The following is a 21,634-nucleotide window of genomic DNA, read 5'->3' as shown; positions in this document are numbered from 1 at the left end:
GGAGTGGAAACTGATTCGGCTGTTGAACATTGTGTGTTGAGAAAGATTAGAAAGGCAAATGATGCTGCGTCAGTGAAGAGAGTCATGTACAATATATACAATGACATAAGCAGACCAATATGGTCCCTAAGAGAGTTAGAATCCAGGGGCCCCCAGCTTATCCCATCCCTCATCATTGATACAAAATTATTGTATAACATGCATTTAACTTAACAACCCTTATTACTGTTGAATAATGTGCTGTCTGTAAGTAAGACACAGCTGTGGGGGTGCCACAGTGAGGGCATATGTCATGCATGGCCTGTCGGTGTCTGTGTCCAGGACTTTGTTCAGCAGTCTGTCATTTTCATGATTTAACACAGTGGTTCCCAATCTTTTTTGTCCCGTGTACCCCCTTTGAATTTTTGTCAAATCATGTGTACCCCCTTCATATAATAAATCCCCTCTCCATAATTTCAAATGCTTTTTCATTTGTGGAACAGTGTGTTTTCCTAAACTCCAAACTGTGTCTCTAACATTGGTTCCCTAAGACTTAATCTACAAATTCAAAACAATGAGAATTAAAAGTGGATTTTTTTTTTTTTTTTTTTTTTTAAAACTACCCATGTAACTTTTGTGATTACTTCAGTAGTAAGTTAAAGGTTCAGTCTGCAACTCTTATAAAAGTGACTTTTTGTCATTTTTTTTAAGCTGTCACTATGTAAGGAAAGCATTACATAAAACTAGTAGTTTGTGTGAAAAAAACAGGCTCATTGAGCCCCCCTGCTGCTCCTGCATCCTTTGGCAGATTGCCAGAATGCGCCGCGAGAACTCTGTGGTGCATGTGTTGTTTGTGTGTGCGCTCAACAGCCTCCGTTTGGCTGCTGTAAGTGACACTGAGTTGTTGCTGCTGCTGAGGTGTGCACACAGAGAGAGAGAGAAGCGCTGCGGTAATATGCTTTTAACGGAGCATGTTGTATCACTGTGATGTTGCTGTCGGACTAACGTTAGCTTGTTAGCTCCTCTGAGGGAGGGACTTTGGAAAGTTTGGAGACTGGGCAAGAGAGCAGCGGGGAGGGAGGGGGAGAGAGGGATCTGAGAGTTGCAGACTGCACCTTTAATACAGTCGCCTATGTAAAATGGAGCTAATTATTGCCTCCTATTGTCAGAAGTGTGGTAAAATGGCCTCTACATCATAAAATAATTCTGTTTCAATAAATTACAAGAAAATAAATTATTTCATTGAACAATAGTTCAACCCTAACCCAAACATGATGGATGCAGGGTGAGGTCAATTGATTCCTTCAAATAAGTCGTCAAACAGTTTCAGTGTCGCTGAAAAGTCATATAATCTGTACAGGCCCTCAGTCAGTGAACATATATCATCACCTATTTTTGCTTTTATATTTTTCTGATGGTATTTAATTATAATTATCTATTTTATTCATATTCAATTATTATATAATATATTTATTTAGAATATTTCCAATATTTATATATTTTATATACTCCTTTACCTTTTTATCTGAGAGAACATACCAAAGTTAATATGTAGATTTGTTTTAATTCCAAATTTACTTTGTTGATATATTATGATGTTATTAGAGCATCCAAGGATAAATTAAAATTCAAGACCTATTAGGAGTGGTCATGTGATTTTACTTATTTGTGGTAGTGTCAAATTAATGCAAACATAATATCTGTAATCGTGACTTCCCTAGTCCTGAAAAGCTTTGATCTTTAAAAAAAAATAAGGCAAACTCTACACAAACAAGGACTAAGACTTTTAAATAAAATATACTTAAGATATTTCATTTTCTTACCCAGATAAGGTGGAGATTCTTCCAAGGTGTTTCTTGCACAAATGTAAAACACTGCTTCATTTGCATCTTGTTGACATGGCAACAACCAATATGTTCAGTAAATAAAATTAGCAGAAGTGTTATTGTATTGTCTGCATCAGCTAGAATCTGAAGAGGGGCCTTAGAAGGTATAGCCAAAGAGTGAATGGGAGGGCGGCGCAGTAGATTGTGGCACCAGGCGCCCCCATAAAGGAGCTGTCCATGACAGCTCCACAACACCAATACATACAATCTTTTGAAATCAAATCAAACTTTATTTTTAAAGCACTGTTTATACAGAGTGTAACTTAAAGTGGTTTACATGGTTAAAAACAGGCCCCACAAACCCCATGAACCACACACAGACACAGGTTCAAATAAAGACAATGACAGTGAGCCCCCAGTGCAGAGTGCTCCATCTGAAAAAAACACTGGGAGAAGACAATGGCAGTAACAAAGAAGGATAAATGCAATTGTAATTATTATATTACTATTATTATTATAGCAATACACTATAAACCAACATGAAATCAGAGTAAAATACACTACCTGATAAATTAACAGAATGGAATACAAAACAGTAAATACGATAAAAAGTTATAATAAAATGAAATAAACAAGAAATTTGTTCAATTCTAAATTGAACAGGTGGGTCTTGCCCCTGTTTTTAAAAACATAATTGTTCTCTTCAGCCCTGAGTAGGGCCCTATAAAATCTGTGTTAACGGAATTGCTAATGGAATCACGGAATCGACCAATGAAAATTGTTAAACGCTGAAATAGAGACTCAACATAAAACGTCCTAAGTTGTTCTCCACACAACGTCTTGTTTCTTTTGTTTTCATGATTGTTAAACCTAAAAATCCACTTTGACACAAGTACGTTGTGGCAAAGAGCATAAAGCATGTTTGGCTAGCACAAAGCAATGTTGCTCTTGCCATATTTGTGCTTTTTTGATGAGATTGTTTTTCTGTCACCACTAGAGGCCAATGTTTGATTTGTGGCCATGCTTGGAGGCTCCTGACTGCTGCTCTCGTTATATTCTGGTTTCCAATGTTGTCACACTGTTTTTCAATATTATTCAAGTAACACCTACCCTTGATCCAAGTGACTTGTCCAATTATAGGCCAATATCCAATCTCCCTTTTGTTTCTAATCACAAAGACTGCCTTCTTCCACCTCCGTAATATCTCTAAAATCAGGGATGTATTGGGCCAGAGTGATGCTGAAAAACTAATACATGCATTTGTTACATCTAGACAAGATTATTGTAACTATTTACTGTCAGGATGTCCCAGTAACTCACTAAAAAGTATCCAGTTAATTCAGAATGCTGCAGCCAGAATACTAACAGGTACAGACAGGAGAGAGAATATTTCTCCAGTATTGGTTTCCCTTCATTGGCTTCCTGTAAAATCTAGAATAGAGTTTAAAATCCATCTTCCTCTTTGCATACAAAGCTCTACATGATCAAGCTCCTGTATTAAGACCTGTTAGTGCCGTATCGTCCAGGCAGAACTCTCCGCTCTCAGTTCTACTGGAACTTCAAAAAGTGTCAAAGTAGGAAAGGAGGCACAGCGTTCAGCTACTGTTCAGCTACCAGGCTCCTCGTCTTTGTAACCAGCTCCCAGTCTGAGTACGGGAGGCTGCTACGCTCTCCACCTTTAAGGCTAAACTCAAAACCTACTTATTTGCTAAAGTGTATATTGTATAATAGCGTTAACTTAACCACTAAGAAACAAAGCCCTAAACCAAAAAAAAGTTAGGAACTAAAAACTAAGAATATATAGTAGAATACCAACACTATATTCAAACACAGTCCACCATCTACTCATAGCTCTAATTTGTTGCAATGCGTGAAGTACAGTCAAACAAGGTTGTGCCGGGTTGTAGCCAGCCCCCCCACTTCTGAACCTCGTTGTATACCCATCACATTGCTCACACTGCTTACATACCATTTACACTGATGTCCACCCCATATTCATTCTCATTCCACTGTATTCTTGTATCCTGTTTTTCTGCAGTCTGTGCCTTCTCCTCGCCCTTCTTTCTCTTTTCTGTTTCAGGTGCCTTGAAGCTGGAGTTGACAGTTCCTGATCTCTGGTTCACGGTTCAACTAGTCTGGGACACTCGGATGGTCTATCTCTCTATCCTGTTTCGTTCTACTTTCTGTTCACTAAGCCCAACCAGTCGAGGCAGATGGCTGCCACTTCTGAACCTGGTTCTGCTGGAGATTTCTTCCTGTTAAAAGAAAAACTGTTCAAAGGAAGTTTTTTCTTCCCACTGTTGCTTATGCTTGTTCATTTGGATTTGTTAGGTTTTTTGCTTTTTATTACAAATTTTATATTTTGAAAGCACTTTGAAATGACTTTTGTTGGAATTGGCGCTTTATAAATAAAGTTGAATTGAATTGAAGTAACGTACACTCTCTGATATCGAAGCCACTGACACTCACACACATACACATAAACACACGCATGCGCATCCATAATTCAGTCCAAAAGCTCAGCTCAACTCAACTTTATTTATATAGTGCAAATTAAACAGTCATCTCACTGCACTTCACAAAAGATAAAGTCCATAGTAAGAAAAATATCTGTAATATTACGTGAATATCTGTAAAAGTCACGTTTTTCTATTAGCTCTGTCTGCTAGCATAGCATCTGTTCTTCACTGCAAGATATCTGCATGGCAACCGACCACTGGGTTACCAGCGCCCTCTGCTGGTCTAAACAAATATCTGACCTAAATACAGTAAAATGACTGTTTTTTTTTTTAAGTCCAATTGTTAAGGCACAAAATACATTTTCAGTTGCACTTTTAAAAAGAAAAAATAACTATTATGCAGTTTTGTATTGTTTACTGTAGAACCAGAATTTAAATAATAAGCTTCTTCTACATTTGTATTATTCCTTTATTTATTTCATTCAAGATTTATTTTTTTGTTAAATTGCACTGTTTTGAATAGTTTATCAAGGGATTCTTTTGACAATGAAAAACAGTATTTTCCCAAAAAAATAAGGAATATTTTTCAGTCATTTATATACAGTCCCATTTGTAAAATAAATCGTGAACCCAGTATCGTGAATCGAATCGTATTGGGAGTTGAGTGAATCGTTACATCCCTATTATTAATTCATTGGACAATTACTGGACCTAAATATGTTTTGATGTATTTTGTCTTTCTCACCACCAGGGGGCGGCTGCTCACTGCTAAACTGAATTATCAGCACTTGAAACATCAACCACTTGAGAAAAACCAGGATGGGGCCAAACTATGGAGTAATTGTTGCTCAAAGAGCCAAAAGCTGTTTTAGTCTCGCTTTCAGACATTTACATTCAAGCAGGGGAGTGTGGTTTCACTCTGAAAGCTTCCACACAGGAAGATGGCTTTGAAGAGGAAAGCTAAGCTTTAAAGTATATAAGTGCTGAGTTGTGGTCCAAATGATCAGCATTAAGAAGCTAAAACAGTAGTTAAGCTAAATACATGTAAAAGTGAATAAATGTGGAATAATGTATCACACATTAAAGAAGAACAATTATTGTCATATCAATATTTTGTTTTGTTTTTGTCCCATATTTAAACATTTAATTGTCAATTTTTACATTATTGACTTTTTTTTGTTGCTTAAAATTCAGCACAACCTTTGCTCTAAAACTGACATTTTCTGAGCAGTTGTGTCCTATTATGACCTCGTGTCATTGTTAACTCCACCAAGGAGGTTATGTTTTTGCTGGTATTTTTTTTAAATTTTTTTTTATTTTTATTGTTTTATTTTCTCCTCAAAATTAAGCATTACCTGTTGTGTCCTGTTAAGACCTCATGGGTTTAAGCTAATCTTTCAGTAACTATAACCTCCTGGGGTCATGGGTATTATGGGATGCTTATAAAAACTTTTAATTTCACCCTTAAAAAATTGTATATCCTGAAGTTGAATTAAAGCCTAAAAAATGCTGTTTTTCTCCAATATTTTAATTGTGTGACCTACTGTGTCTCATCAAGACCCAATGTTTATGTCCCGTTTTGTAACTAATCTTTTCATATTTCTTCATGGATTCTCAACCAATTCTCGAATTATCTGTATTTGACCCTAAACATTTTCTTACCTTTCCATTAGGGCCGGAACAATGTGCGCGCCGATGCGTCGCCTGACCAAAACAAAGATGGCGGCGCCGGAGAATAACTAACGCAAGTGACTCCTCCGAGTTTCAAAAGCACAAGGCAGTGAAGGCACGCACACGTTCGTCAAGGTAGCTATTCAGTGTAACCTTTGTCCTATATCCCAGGTGTGACCGGACAGCAGCAGCAGACGCACACACACTGAGCCAAGCGTAAAAAAACACATTCTCTTTACAAACAGTGCATAACATAATAATATGAACAAAAAAAGCTTTGCTCTTTTCCTGAGTCAGGGTGAGAAGTTGCTCTACACCAGTGGTTCCCAGACTTTAATATAGAGCTTAATGATGGAATGAGTCAGTGATAACACACAATTTAAAGAATCTAATTTTGTAAATAAGTGGAATAAAACAGTATTTAGTGGCTCCTGAATAGATTTATTTCTATAGTTTTTATAATTTCGTGTCATCTCCTCCCTGGTGTGGGACCAAGACTGACCATTGTATTTTCAGTTCATGTTCTAATTAAGATCATTTACATCATCAAAATTATGATTATATATTTAAAAAATGAACAGTATAAAACCCCATATTTATTTGTTACTTTTCCAATTTCTCTCTTATTTTTTTGTTGGAAAAGCACTTTCTGTATTAGTGTTTGGAATTTGGAGTTCAAGAACCATGTGAGTGGCAGAGATTATTACTTTAAGTTGATGTTAATTTGATGTGAATGAAGAATTAAAAGATGCACTTTTTTCAGTAAGCTAGGCCTATGTGTTTTCAACATAAATCTTAAATTCTGTTAATTCAGGAAGGACACAATGACAGGCTGCAAGCTCTCACTGCCTTTTTATTTTTTAATTAATGCTACCTCTGACTCTGAATGCATTATTATGTACTTTTATATTCTTACTGAACTTTATTTTGGAATCTTGAGTTGAAGAGCAATACACATATATTGCAATGTTAAGAAATTCATGTTTTTTTTCATTTTAGATACGTAAATCATTATGTATAAATTACTTTTAGTCAATTATTGGGGAGATAATCGAATTGAATTGAACTAGAAAAATGAATTGTTAGATTAATCGATGCATTGAAAAAAATCATCGCTAGATTAATCGTTTAAAAAATAATCATTTATTCCAGCCCTACTTTCCATGTTTGGTGTCTTTCTTTTCACCATAACTTTGTGTGTGACTTTACTATGATATATATTTCATTGTACACACAATAGATCAATAATCTCAAAAAACAACAACATGAAAAGGCTGGAAAACCATCAATTTTTTTTTTTTAGCAACTATTAGAAAACCATTCAAATAACTAAAAAATAAAAAAACCAAGTTCTCAATTTTATTTATTTGTAAATGTTTTTTTTTAGATATGGCGGAAAGAGTTGTTTTTTCCTGGTAGATCTTTTTCAGAATAAGCCTTGTGTTATCACTGATTGTCTGTTGTCTAATAACACTATTTTAAAAAAGTTAGAAAGCTTGAGTTTTCTGGTTTTAAAACAAGTTTAAACATAAACTATGTATGTCTGTGTGCTGGTGCTATATTGTCCTAAATTAGATTTGTATCTGCTGTTTTCCAGCAAATGATGGCCTGAGGTTTCCAATGCAGCGTTTTCTCTGCGGCCAGGCCACGGTAGGAGTCGCTCTGTCTGTCTATAATTCTATAATATCAGGGTTGTCTATGAAAATAATCCTCGGGCTCATCAGGCATTGCCAAAAAGTGCCTCAGAAAGTCAAATGATTGAGTGTCAATGTGAGGTGGCAAATAAGCAGAAAGCCTGTCAGCAGACGTGAGAGAAAAAGTTTGTATGTAGCGTATAGCTTCATGAAACCTGACTTTTCCTTTAATGCTCACAATTTACAAAAAGATGGAAGAAGTCATCGCCAAGAATGTGTGTTCCCATCAATGTCTATCATTGAATTTATTCATTTCTGATCACATGCTAACAAAAGAGGCAAAGACATATCTAAATAATTGTTGATCAAACTTTATTCATTGGCTGACACCTAGGGCACACTCTCATTGGCATCGCTGGTGGTGCTGTGTCAAAGCTCCACTAGCAAAAAACCTTTCCCCCACTGGCCTGGTCTGAGGGCGCACTCCCATCGCTCTTTGTGCCACACAGTTTCCTTTCACAAATACGTCAAAACATTTACCTTACGCATGAGGTAATGTCATAGGTGACTTTATGTGGCGGCATCCGAGCAGTGGAGAACAAAATAAAAAAGCCTATCACTGCAATTTATCTGTTGGTTTTTTAATCCATATCCAGAATATTCCACACTTACAAATGTGACGCATTGTGAGAAAAGCATAAAAACATGTCGGCCGGGGGGCATTTTGAGTTATTTACAGATTCTTTAAGTGTGGATTTCAATCTTTCCAATGGATTTTCACACATAGAAATCAAACAATATTTAAGGAAAATTTAGCAATTTGAATGTTGCCAGTCTCCAAACTAGTTAACCAAGAAAATTGGCCTGAAAGATTTTGAAGTATTTGTCAACTCTGTGGTGAGTAAAAGGCTGTGCATTGTCACGCTAAATATTTATTGAGTGTAATGACCTACGTAGAGATTAAATGACAGACTTACAACAAAGATTCAAATGAAGAATCACAAAGACTAAAGGGGAGTAGAAACTTTTTAAACATCTGACTTTAAATGGTGACATGATTTATGTCCTAAAAAGCTTTTATTTTGAAAAAAAGCAAACCCCACTGCACAACCGAAGATTAAATAAGGCTGTAAATTTAAAAAACAAAACAAAAAATAATTCCATAGATCTCATTGTATGTAAGGTGGAGAGTCTTTCCTACACAAAAGTAGAACGCCACTTCATCTGCATCCTGTTACCATGGCAAGAACTGCCACCTTTGGTAAATAGTATTTGCGGTAACATTGCCAAAGTGTTATTTTATTTTTTGCATTAACAGCCATGACTAGAAACTGTAGAGGAGGCTCAGAAGGTAGCCAAAAGAGGCTAGTTTTCATCTGGTATCCCTCATATAAAAGTTGATAATGATATCTTCATCAAGAAAATTCTACCATTTTTAAAGAAAAGGCTATACATACATACATTAAATAAAGGTTGAATGAATAACTAATGTGAAACAACACAGCAGGGACAGACTTTATGAACATCAGTGATTAGAGATTTGTTGATGAAAACCTGCAGAGTCACAGCTTGTAACAGAGGAAGTTCTTCTTCTCTCCACAATCGGCCATCTCCAAGTGAGCTGACGTCTTGGATATGACTCCACAGTTCTTCCCAGGCGGAGGACACTGTGGGAGGTCGGGATAGCTCATAGATATTCTGTTTATCCAAAACCAGGTTCCCCCTAGGAACCTCAGGCCCACCCACACCTACAAGAAGCAAAGCATCCTGATGAGAACATCTTGCATTGTTTAGGCTGTTCCCAGCAGAAGAGATCTTACCTGCTCGGTGTCGGCCTGTGAAGCCCTGGCACTCAGGAAGGCGTCATCAATTCCGGCTTCAACACTGACCAGTTCATACCTGCTTTTGTCTTCAGGTGACAGGACCAGCTCTCTGCAGTGCGTCATGGCTTCCTCCCAAGTCTTTTTCTCCATGATAAGAATCACATTGTCCGTCATGCAGACGGAGGGAAAACGTTCACTGCAGTTACGGGCAGCCACGGTTTTGGCTTTTGTTGTCATGGTACTACATTTATCACTTTGATTTGGCTCAGAGCCTGTGAGAAGGGTAGAGTAAAAAAGAAAACATGAAACAAAGTCGCTATGTTATCGTCATATGTTATAACTAGGGATGCACTGAAATGAAAATTTGTGGCCGAAGCCGAATAAAATATTAACGCCATTACTGCAACATTCATAGCAGTGAGCAAAGAGGTATCTTTCATAATAAAGTCTTGGATCTGAAAATACTGGAAAAGATGTATTGTTGATGTGTCATATTTTTTCACAACCCAATTAAAAGACATGAGGACACCACCGTCAAAGAGATCACTCAGGGTAGAAATTCCCTTAGCTGTCCAGTGTTTGAAAGCTGTGTCCAAAATCCCTGGTAAAAAATCTGGATTGCCAATGATTGGGGTAAAGTCCGAGGTAAGCTCCAACCTCCTTTTCACATGTTGCGTGATCCTTGTAACTGTTCTTTGATAGACTTCAGTTTAGTAATAAAGAATAAATTTTCAAGAGGAGAGTTAGAAAGGGATTTCTCAACTTCAAGCCAAATCGAAGAAACATCGTTTTTAATCCAATTCGATATATACAGTATATATATATATATATATATATATATATATATATATATATCGACAAGTTTTTGACAAGTCCTGGTAAAACATGACCCTCGTTTCTTGATTGTAAGAAGTTGTTGGTCCTCTACCACCGCAGGGTAGCTAGGTGAGCCAGCAGCGGTCTCTGGCTTGTTTGCCTTAACCAATTTTTCCCCCCCTCCTTCTGTGGCATCTTGTCAGAGCATTTCAGCATGTAAGCATCAATGCTCATATTAGACTACCGAACCCGTAAAATGTCGTCACTACAAGTTGTGGTGGAGTATTTAGCAAATATCAGTGTTGTGATGAGGAGCTCAGAAAAGTCAACCTCTTTCTACGTCACCATCTTCCTTCCTCAATAACTACCTTTACACCCTTATTCATCCCAGCATAAAAGATGAACATGTTAGAGAACTACTTTTCTAACATCTTTTATGCTGGGATGCTAAGGGCGAGCTCCCACCAAAGATTTCTTGAATGGTTAAAACGCTCAAAGTTTTGCTTGCTAGTGATATTCCATCTTGCCTGGGTGGTGTTAACATGCAAACAAAGTCTTGAGCGGATCAGATGCACTGTGAAAACAAAAGTTCTCGACTGGGAAAAAATGCAGGAAGTGTCTTGCCATATTTGCGCTTTTTTGATGAGATTGTTTCTCTGTCACCACTAGAGTGACCATTAGAGCGTAGCCAACCCCCCACTTCTGAACCTCGTTGTAGACCCATCACACTGCTCACACCATTTACGCTTATGTCCACCCCATATTCATTCTCATTCCACTGTATTCCTGTATCATGGTTTTCTGCAGTATGTGCCTTCTCCTCGCCCTTCTTTCTCTTTTCTGTTTCAGGTGTCTTGAAGCTGGAGTTGACAGTTCCTAATCTGTGGTTCACAGCTCAACTAGTCTGGGACACTTTCATGTTCTATCTCTATCCTGTTCTGTTCCTCCTTCTATCACTAACCCCAACCAGTCGAGGCAGATGGCTGCCACCACTGAACCTGGTTCTACTGGAGGTTTCTTCCTGTTAAAAGGGAGTTGTTTCTTCCCATTGTCGCTAAAAGCTTGTTCGTGTGGATCTTGTTGGGTTTTTCCCTTCCTATTATAAATTTTGTATTTTGAGAGCGCTTTGAGATGACCTTGTTGTAATTTGCGCTAGGGGTGTCACCATCCAATATTGATATCGGATATCGATCCGATATCAGCCAGAAAACAAATATTGGATTTTATCTGACTGCATCTAAAGTCTCCGATATACAGTATATTATATTATATTTATTCAATTGTAGAATACTGTAGATATTATGTTGAAGGTTAACATTTACGTAACCAATTGGTTAATAATAAATGGGTCAGTTTTTGTCATACCTACTGTTGCTGACTATTGTTCTCTGTTTGAGTAACATCACTTGATCAAGCCTTTTCTAATATTCCACACTACAAAATAAGTAATAAAAGTATGTATAATTGGTGCTGATATCGCACCGGATCGATATCGGTATCGGCCAGTACAGTAAGAGCTGTGTGGGCGAAAGCTCAAAATCACATTTGAAGAAGTTGAATTGGAGATGATTGTCCAATTGAGTAGCAGCTCCCTGTCTGCTCCACAAACATTCAGTGATGTAGCCAATGGAATACTGTAAATATAAATGGAAATGCTGTAACTTGAATGGACTTAAAAAGCTCCAGGTTTGATAGATGTGACAGTGCAAGTTTATGTATTTACATATTTTCCTCGCAATTTTTTGCACCCCACAGCTGATCTACCCACAAAGCATATTCCTCAAAGACAAACACGCTAAATGGACTGTGTGCACTAAGTGTTCCGTGCTTGGCAGACGCAATCCCGATTGTCTGGGGTTTCTACTCTTTCAGTGAGTGTAGTGACATTTGCACACAATTTTACAGCTGCAATTTTTTTACAAATCTGCCCCCTAGACTTTTTGCTTTTTGAAAAAAAAAGTGACCTCTGCAAAAACCTTACACATAGCAATAAAAGTTGCTAAGATTTCAACATTGTTGACGACACTGGATACATGTATGGCTATTCTTTAAATGCTGGTGGAAAGCACACAAGATTTTTCATTAAAGTGCAAAATAGTAAAGTTAAAGATTGTGTATTTACCAGTTACTGTGTCAATCCACAATGAGAAGTCAAAATCATAACTTTTGCTGCCGCTGGAGCTCCATATGAATATTTCTAAAAAGTGATCTTGGCAGTATTCCTGAGCCTCTTTCATAGTCTTTGACTCATCAAAAAATAGAATACCAGTGTAGTGTTCACAGGTGACAAAGAAGTAATCTTCACAAGGAAAGCCGTATAACCTTTGACGAGAGAAAGGAAGAAAAGAATAACCAGTGTTACATTGATATTGTTCTGTAGTAGCTAACATATTTGATACAGAACACAAATTGGCCCTTGGAGATTCTGATTAGACTGTCAGCTGAATATGTCAGTGATAAAAACACTTTACTGTAGGGTGCTGCCAAAGATGGCAGCACATGACTCAGTGGGCTGAGGTTCGCCTTCTGCCCATGGGTATATGTTTAGTGTTAAATCTGTGTTCCACATCCAGGTTCCAGAATCAATGTCTTTGGTCAGATCCAACCATGCATAGTATTCCTGATAGTTTATCATTTTCTTGTCTTCTTCTGTTTGGACTATGGCCAGGTGAGAGTTGGAACTGTTGGGACAGAAAGTTCAACATCTGTTAGTGTGTCTTTACAGCAGTGGTTGTCCAGTGTACCCTTTTATAATATCCCACGGCCCCCCATATATTAGTTACATGCTGTTTAAGTGTGTCAGCAGGCTGTGATCTCTTTCCTGTGTTGAGATATTTTTTTCTTAAAGAGTTTTGCTTAAAATATGTCATTTTTGTGCCTAGCTGATTAAAATCCCAAATAAGAAGCACTAAATTTGGTTATAGACGGCATGTTTATTCATTTGTAACAGGGGACTTACTACCGCATGCAAAAGTGGTGGAATCATCCTATTTAAACAAAGACTTTGTGTGTTATGTTGTTCAACATGGAGGATGATGGAGCGCAGAGTGGCTGCAAGCACAAGAGGAGAATAAACATTGTTGATGAATATAAGCAGGAGTAACACTAAGGATGACTCTGTGATAACGTCCACAAGTCTAGAGATAGACAGATTGTATACATCATATTTTAATATGTGGTAATAATACATATACAATGACATTGTGATTTAACGCCACACAAACAAAATCTCTGATCCCCCATCTCCTGATTTTTTGGCGCTGCTTCGTCGTGGACTCTAGCCCCTCCCCCTCCCACACATTGTGCCTCATAATTTCTGTAATCACGGAAAACAAACAACAATTACAGAATTATCAGAATATTCCCTTGCCTGTATATTTAGGAGATTATTACACATTTCCACCATGTTTTTATGATAACAAATGGTGGTTAAATGTGCAACAATTGTTTGAACGAGATAAACAGCTGGCCATGTAAAATTTTGCTCCAAAATCTTGTGCTACAAAATCTCAAAAAAAAAAAAACGTGGAGCCTTGATTGATTTGAAGCGATTAGACATGATTTTCAGGATGTTTAGTTTTCAGGAATAGCCAATTAAACAGAACTTGGAATATCATGAAACGGCTTCTGAGAAAATCAGAGAACAATGGAAAGCCCTACACACAGTGGTTGGGATATCTGTGCTGCTAAACCATAAAAGCAGACCTACCTTTTGCAGTTCTGCCTTGCTTCCTCCCAGGTGTAATGGAGAGGCTCATGTGTGTAAGTCTTTTTCACCACTGATCCCAGTCCAAACATGGAACTGGTGCTGATGATGAGGATGAGGAGGGAGAGTCCAGGTGGGCTGCTCTTCGTCACCAACATTGTCATGATTTTGCGGCACGGAGAGCATTAAATCAAAGCAAAGGATGAAGACCACTGTGTTGCATTTAGGTGCACACAGGTTTTTGTCTGCTGGGAGGAGAGCTGGTGCTTCTCCCAAAACTTTCATTAATTTGAATGAGAGCAAAGATTTGTTTGTTTAGCTTCCTGTTGATGGAAACTGATTTGGCTGTAGTACACTCTGTGTTCTGAGAGATTAAGCAAATGATGCTGCATCAGTGAAAAGAGTGGGTAAGGGTAACTATGAGTCAAGTCAAATCACATCGCCAAACACAAGATGATATCTTAAAGCTTCTCGTTAGTAGGCAGAACACTGACATGCTCTGACCAGTTGATGGACATGACCCACTACAAATCAGAGGTGAAGCCCCCCCCCCCCCCCCCCCCCCCCTTTGGCCAAGCCACTGACACGAACACGCACACACTCATCATATCAAAGCCTCTCTCCTTCATTCTGCACACATCTAATCATAGCCCACCCTCACCACACAGGCTCAGTTTCCTCTCTTAAGCCAAATATTTGTAACTTCCATTGTTGTGACTCTGACCGCTGCAGTCATTTTATTTACTCAACTTTTTCTAAGTGTAATCTTAGAACGATGGAGGTTGTAGTAAATATGTAAATAAAGTTGTGGTTCTAAGCCTCAAAATGTTCCCTGGCTTATTGTTATGCACTCAAAGATATGACCATTCTGTCTAAAAAGAACAGAAAATACAGAACTATTTATTAGGTCTGAAAATCATAGATTTCAACCAAAAGCACACAAAAGGACAACAAAAATCCACAGAAAGACAAAATAATACACAAATTAACTTTAAAAAAAAACACACAAGAAAAATGTAATATTACTCAAAAATCACAAAAAAGAAACACAAAACAAAAAGAAAACACAACACACAATTTGTGAAACAAATACACAACAGAAAAAATGCATCAAATTACTCAAAAAACTTTTGACATCAATTAACAAAATGACAGAAAAACACACAAAATTACTCCAAAAACACACAACTCCTTTATTATTTTGGGTATTAATAATGCTCAGTTTGGCCATTCTTATAATGCTGACATGAAGGTTGTTCACTTCAAATCAGGAAATCACATTTCTGTTTCTCCCACTATGATATTAAGTGCCCATCTCTGTTTCAAGTAGTCGAGGACAGAAATGATTGACCTGAGGTGCACCTGAGTGGAAACAGGATACAGAGACGGGGAAAATGAACCAGACTTGATTTACTCATGAACAAAAATCTGACCTAATTAAAAAAAAAAAAAAAACTTAAATCTGAGTCCTCAGATTACACAACTGAAACCAACTCTACCACTAATGTGAGTGACGCATAAAAATCAAAAACTTAACACATCCATATACGTTCTGGTTGAAGTTGGAGCTTGGGGAAGAGATTTTTGAGCCTGTGATGTAAATGTAGGTCTTCTTCCGGCTCCCTTTTTGCAACCCTTAAAAGCAAACCTGTTCTTGTCTGTGATGTGCTATCCAACTTTAAAACACAGCGATAGCAGCATCAAAGATTTTCTTTCTTCCCTTCCTCTCATATTCCTCCTCCTCCAGCTCGCCTGTTTCTGACATGAAAAGAGGAGCAGAGTGAAGAAGTCAGGTCAAAAACCAAACTGCTGTGACAGCAGCAGAGGAGTGTGCAGGCAGAGGCTATGAAATGTTGCTTTGATGAAAGATCAACTGCGTGGATGCTGAGAGTCTGAACGGATTTGTTATACTAACGCTTCAAAGATGAGCTGCAGAGGATCACACTCCTTCGGGGGAAAAAAAGAAAACCCAAACATCCGAAAACTACGGATCGATGATATTTACTCTTTTGTCTTGATCAGGGGTGCCAGGGTGAAATTGGTCAGGGGCACAATTTTTTTTCAAGTGAGACCTCAGGGGGCCGAATTAGACTTTCGCCTGAAAGACCAAACAGTGACTCAACACATGGATATGCTGCTTGAAATTATTCACGAAGGCCTACACATGAAAAAGAAATTGCATTGGCACCATAATAGCCTCACAATGAGCCCTACAATTACAGACAATAAAGCAAGTTACCCTCTGAAAACATAACAATAAATGGCCACGTTTACGTGCAGCTTTAATTCCTCTATAAAGCGGAAAAAAAGTTAATTCCTCTTTAACCTGACCTTGTAAAGACTTAATTCCTAATGCTAATTTAATTTCGAATTAAACTTCATTCTGAATTAGGTGGCTGTTTTTTTACGTTTTTAATTCTGAATTAAATAATTCCTCTTTCTTGTAAACAGTTAACAACACTTAATTCCACTTTAAGTTAATTCAAGTTGTTTAACGCATGTGCGGCTTGCGGCGATGACGCACGGGATGACAACATAATCCAACATGGCAGCCCGAAATAGAGCCAACATTTTTTAATAATATATAATGAAAAAAGGGGATGGACGGAGGCATTAACACATTCCTGGTTATTGTTTTCCGGAGTTCTATTTCAGAAAATTGTTATTGATACTGATACCTATACGCCTACAATATTGGTTTGCCCAAAAATTTCAATGTGCTGGTTAAAATTGACCCGTGATTTTGTTTGGCCAATAATGCTAGGAAGATAATATCAAACATTCCTAGTGCAAACACTACCAGGAATGAAAATAATCTAAAAACACTGTGAAACATTTAACATATGGTTAACTTCTTGGAATAAGAAAAATAGAAACCCTAAAATAACTGAACGACATTGAGATTTCCACTGCTTGACTCAGCAGGAACCATATGACATATGATGGATGAGCTCAAGAGGCAAAGCTGGCCTGAGGTGAAGCTAAAGCATGGTTTCACCTGCAGGCGGCAGCACAAACCACAAAAATAGCACAAAATTTAACACAAGACAACTGGAGGCCAGTGAGACACTTACCATACCAATAACCATGTGCTTATAGTGGTTTAGTAGAGTTGAAAAACATTGATTGTTATGTACAGTAACTTACTAACAGATAATAGTGGTCTAATGTTCTACAGCAGAGTCTCTGATCTATAAGTAATAATTTACTGCTGCTGATGATAATGTTGTAAAAATACACCCATTTCTTTTACAGTGAACAAAGATTGATTTGGTTCGCCTATATTTAATATGGCCTAAACGTGGCCCTTGCAGATAATTCGAAAAAACACTATTAGGGTGAAATTTTCATTGATATAAAAAGCAAAGGCATCCAAATAAAGTAGTAGTAGTAGTAGTAGTAGTAGTAGTAGTAGTAGTAGTAGTAGTAGTAGTAGTAGTAGTAGTAGTATTAGAACATTTAATTTAATTAACAAATAAAAAATTATACAAGAATTAAAAAATAAAATAAAAAATAGAACTAAATAAAACATCTGAATCTAGACTAATATATATAATATTTTACCTAATAAATGCTATTTTTGTAATTTTGTACAGCCGTGTTCGACACTTAAACTGACTAATTTTGGACCCCGAGCCTCAAGAAATGTAAGAACTGACACCTTAAAACCTTTGGAATCAGCGTCTACTATAAGTGTTCCGTGTGTTGATCAGGGCTCTGTTTAAAATTTCCTGCAGACGAAAAACACTGCTTTCACTGCTTTTCATTCTCTCCAACCTGTATAACCAATGATCCTTCTCTTGTTGTCATGACGAGCATCATCCACCCTGACCATTGTTATTCTAATCTCCCACACTCATTGCCTTGGAGGCCATCCCTCCTGCTAACAGTGTATCCTTTGTTATCCCATTCCCCACTGCTGCTGCTGTTGCTACCTGAGCGTGGACCGCAGCCATGAAAGCTCACATTTAGGTGGTCTGACCTCCAAACCACATCCGCCTCCTGACTCCATGCACCTCAAAAAGCCCCTCACACACGTGGAAAAAAAAAAGCTCCTCTTGGCTATTTGTTGACTTTTCTGGCACAGCAGAGGTTTGCCTTAGAGAGAAAGAAACCCTGTTGACGCTGTTGTTGCTCCTTCTGATGGAAATGCCTGAAGTGTCTCTATCTGCATGCAGGCTCTGAAACTCAAAGACAGCTTTCTAGCAAAGAGACAATAGCTATGTTTCCATGGTCATGAAAACACCTTCATTTCGAAAAAGCACTCAAATGTCGCAATTTTCCTCAAATACACGCCACAGAATGTGACGTACTTGGTCACATGACCACTTTTCTTTGAGAAAACATGGCGCGGTACGTGTAAACAAAAGGGGAGACCGAGACATTTCAAAGCATTATACTTTAAAATTATTACTGCCACATTAGACGTGAAACAACAAAGGAATGTGCAGTGTTATAAAGAAGTTTGGAGCGTCCATCTTCCTACAGCAAAGTCTCGCAGGATTAGATTTCACGGGAATTACGAGGCTCCTGCCCAAAACAGCCTTCAATGGAAACACGTTCAAAGCGCAATTATACTTTGTTGACGTTTAGGAATATCGCTTTTATTTTACGGAAACCTGTAATGGAAACACAGCTAATGTTTGAAAAAGGTTAGCGGCACCTAAAGGCCCACACTCAGTCCAATCAAGCCCCAGTCGTTCATATCATATAATTTAAGCTTTTTGTGGTTATTGTTATCGCTATTTTAAGTAATCTAATGTAAACAGGCTTTAGTTCAGTTCCGAGCTGAGTGAGAAGTTAACATGCTTTCACTTTTACACAAAGTGATTTGCAATACCAAGTTTCACCGATTGGATGGTGCTGCCAACTTGCTTAAAAATCTTCACGTAGGCTGCTTCGCTGTCTATGTCGCTTTCTCATTTTTAAACAATAAAATTAGCAACTAATACTAAAATGCTAGACAATAGATACAAATGATTTCAAAATTACATACATTGAAAATAATACACAGAACACAAAAAACTCACAAAATAACATGAGAATACAATCTATGATGAGAAAAAAAGACAAAATAACAATAATAATAAATAAATGAAAACTGAAATACACAAAATAACAACAAAAATACAGAATACAAGTGTTAAACTATCTAAAATGAGTCGAAAATTGATTAACCTCATGCACTAATTTAGTTTTAATGAAGATTGACAGCGGTCTACAAGTAAGTGTGTTCTTCCTGATTTTTATTTTTTTAAATAAATCGTGAGTAATCAGAATAAATCTGTCCCTAAATCTGCTGTTTGAGCTGTGTGTTGTCACAGTGAGTGATGTGGGCGCGCGATTAACTTGTCTCTTGTGCAGATGGAGGCAAACACCGGGCGGTGCATTGCGACGATAAGAGGATTTCAAAATTTTAAAAAGTTACATTATCAAACTTTCCTCGTCATAATGTCTCTAATTTATCCTTCTGATCATTTCAATATAAACTATTATAACAAACCTAATTTAAAGAGGGCTTTTATTTCTACATAGTACACCAATTGCTATTTGACATGCACACCATGGTGGAAACAGGAGGAAGTACAAACTTACTACTCAAACACAGTGAGAGGACCAGCAGTGTATAGACACATATATAGGAGTCTTAACCCACAAACAATTAGAAGAAGAAGAAAATCAGTTTTACATTGATAGAAGATTTAGCCAGCAACACAATGTACTAAGCAAACCCAAACAAGGGAAACTAGTCACTGGTATGGCAGTCTTTCCCAGTCTCAGAGAATGGTGGCACATTTACCATCTGCAACATGTGGAACGCAGAGATTAATCTACAATTGACCTTATCCCTCACCAGGAAATGGTAAATGGACTTCATTTCAATATCAGCTCATTCACATTCACATCCACACACCAATGGGACTGAGCTGCCATGCAAGGCACTAGTCGACCACTGGGAGCAACTTAGGGTTCAGTGTCTTGCCCAAGGACACTTCGACACATAGACAGGGATCGAACCCCCAACCTCTCGATAAGAAGACGATCCCTCTTCAAAATAATTTTGTCACGTCACCCACATCGTCCATATCATCGCTCTGAAATAAGGCACTTTGTATTCAGTTGACATATGGATGAATTGATAGGTAGTGAGAGACAAGAAGCAATACATACAGTATATAGGGTTGGTATGTGCTGAGCTAAGCCCAACATGTGGGACTGGTCATTGGGATAGAGTTCCAGTCTTAGAAGAAGAAGCACGTTTACTGTTTGCAATACGTGGAACGTTAGGATTCATCTTTTGTCCTCACCTGGTAAGATGCCATAACAATCACTACATGTGGAAGGAATATGACACAGAAAAAGCTTTGAAAAAGACTGTTTTTGGTGAATGAAGACTGTAGAAACAGAAAGCTGAGGTGAACTTTGAGAGTAGAGTTTCTTCTCTAATGTATTAAAAGGAGTAGAAGCTGAACTGAGAATCAGGATATCTTAGTGTCTTTGGACTCAAATCTCTCTGTCTCTGGGACGATGACATATTGTATGAACATATTTAGCCAAATCTGTGAATCTCGATGAAGTTCCCGAAGGAGAAAAAGAAGAAGATTGTTGATGATTCACAGAGGGGAGACGCCGCCTTCTGCTCGCTCTCTCTACTCTCCTGTGAGTGCTCACCTTAGTGACCACGGAGAGAAACAGCTTACATTTTACCCAGAAGGCACCAGCTGAGACGCTGGTGACTCACTGGAGGCGTGCTGCTTATATTCTCTGTGGTGTCTTTTATGACACATTTCTTTAAATAAAGTTTTGTTCTGCTGATGGTGAATCACGGTGCAGACAGATTTGTGGTTTTAATGTTCAGTCTGCTCTGCTCTGATACTTTAGAATAAATCACTCAATCACATCAGTTAACTGTGTGGGGTGAGACGTAACCATGGAAACCTCCTTTCTAAAAAATACGTTTTTATGCATTTATCAATCTTTTTGTATTGATTCCTTACTTTTAGCATCATTATCTATTAGTTCATTTTCATACTATACTGTAACTGTATTACTCAGCATTTATGGGTGCTGTTTAGCAGCCTAATGGCTATTCAAGCTCATCAGGAATCACTGTTTCATTAAAAATTAAGATATAACACACTCCTTCTTTCATACACTTATATCGTACATCATACAACTTACCTCCTTCATATTGATGCAAGTTAAATTAATAAATGTTTTTTTGAAAGGAGGGAAATTGTTGGCACTGTGTGTGACTTGAAGACCAGGTCAAACTCCAGAAGTTACAAGTCACAACAACATACTTTGTTACTGTACTTAAGTAGTTTTTCCGGTGTCTGTGTTTTACTTGAGTATTTATATTTTTTGGTGACTTTTTACTTTTACTCCTTACTTTTTTAAACAAATATCTGCACTTTCTACTCCTTATATTTTAAAAACGAGCTTGTTTCTTTTAAGACCTTCAAAGATGACGTCATGACGTAAAAAGACGCAAACCAACAACCTGGAGGTGAAGCTATTTTTAAAACTATACTATGTTGGTGTTAAGAATGACTTTTTTCTTGACAAATTTTATGAATTATGAGTGCTAAATTGAAAGATAACAGATTTAACATGTTTCCATGTACCAGTGTTCTACAGGTTCTTGAAAAAAATAGAAGATGTGAAATTTGCTGCTTTAAAAACCATGTCTTATTATTAAAGGGCCATTTGTTTTACT

The 21,634-nt window shown here is 37.6% G+C and overlaps 1 protein-coding gene and 1 long non-coding RNA gene across 2 annotated transcripts; one reads left to right on the top strand and one right to left on the bottom strand.

The window, feature by feature from the left end:
* The first annotated feature begins 5,977 nt into the window (after positions 1 to 5,977).
* On the top strand, positions 5,978 to 9,497 carry LOC114456601 (uncharacterized). Its single transcript, XR_003672853.1, has 3 exons — positions 5,978 to 6,070; positions 7,533 to 7,585; positions 9,485 to 9,497. It is a non-coding gene; the product is annotated as an uncharacterized LOC114456601 (long non-coding RNA).
* On the bottom strand, positions 8,561 to 14,136 carry LOC114456598 (uncharacterized). The gene is made up of 5 exons (XM_028438477.1): positions 13,918 to 14,136; positions 12,680 to 12,889; positions 12,331 to 12,530; positions 9,390 to 9,664; positions 8,561 to 9,317 (listed from the first exon to the last, which is right to left on the bottom strand). The coding sequence occupies exons 1-5, from the start codon at positions 14,076 to 14,078 to the stop codon at positions 9,132 to 9,134; spliced, it is 1,032 nt and encodes a 343-aa protein (XP_028294278.1). The 5' UTR covers positions 14,079 to 14,136; the 3' UTR covers positions 8,561 to 9,131.
* Positions 14,137 to 21,634: the final 7,498 nt, after the last annotated feature.

The sequence above is a fragment of the Gouania willdenowi genome, chromosome 22 (assembly GCF_900634775.1).
Source record: "Gouania willdenowi chromosome 22, fGouWil2.1, whole genome shotgun sequence".
In the NCBI taxonomy this organism is placed as follows: domain Eukaryota; kingdom Metazoa; phylum Chordata; class Actinopteri; order Blenniiformes; family Gobiesocidae; genus Gouania; species Gouania willdenowi.
The sequence above is the reverse complement of the archived record's forward strand: the minus strand, read 5'-3'. Positions and strand labels throughout refer to the sequence as shown.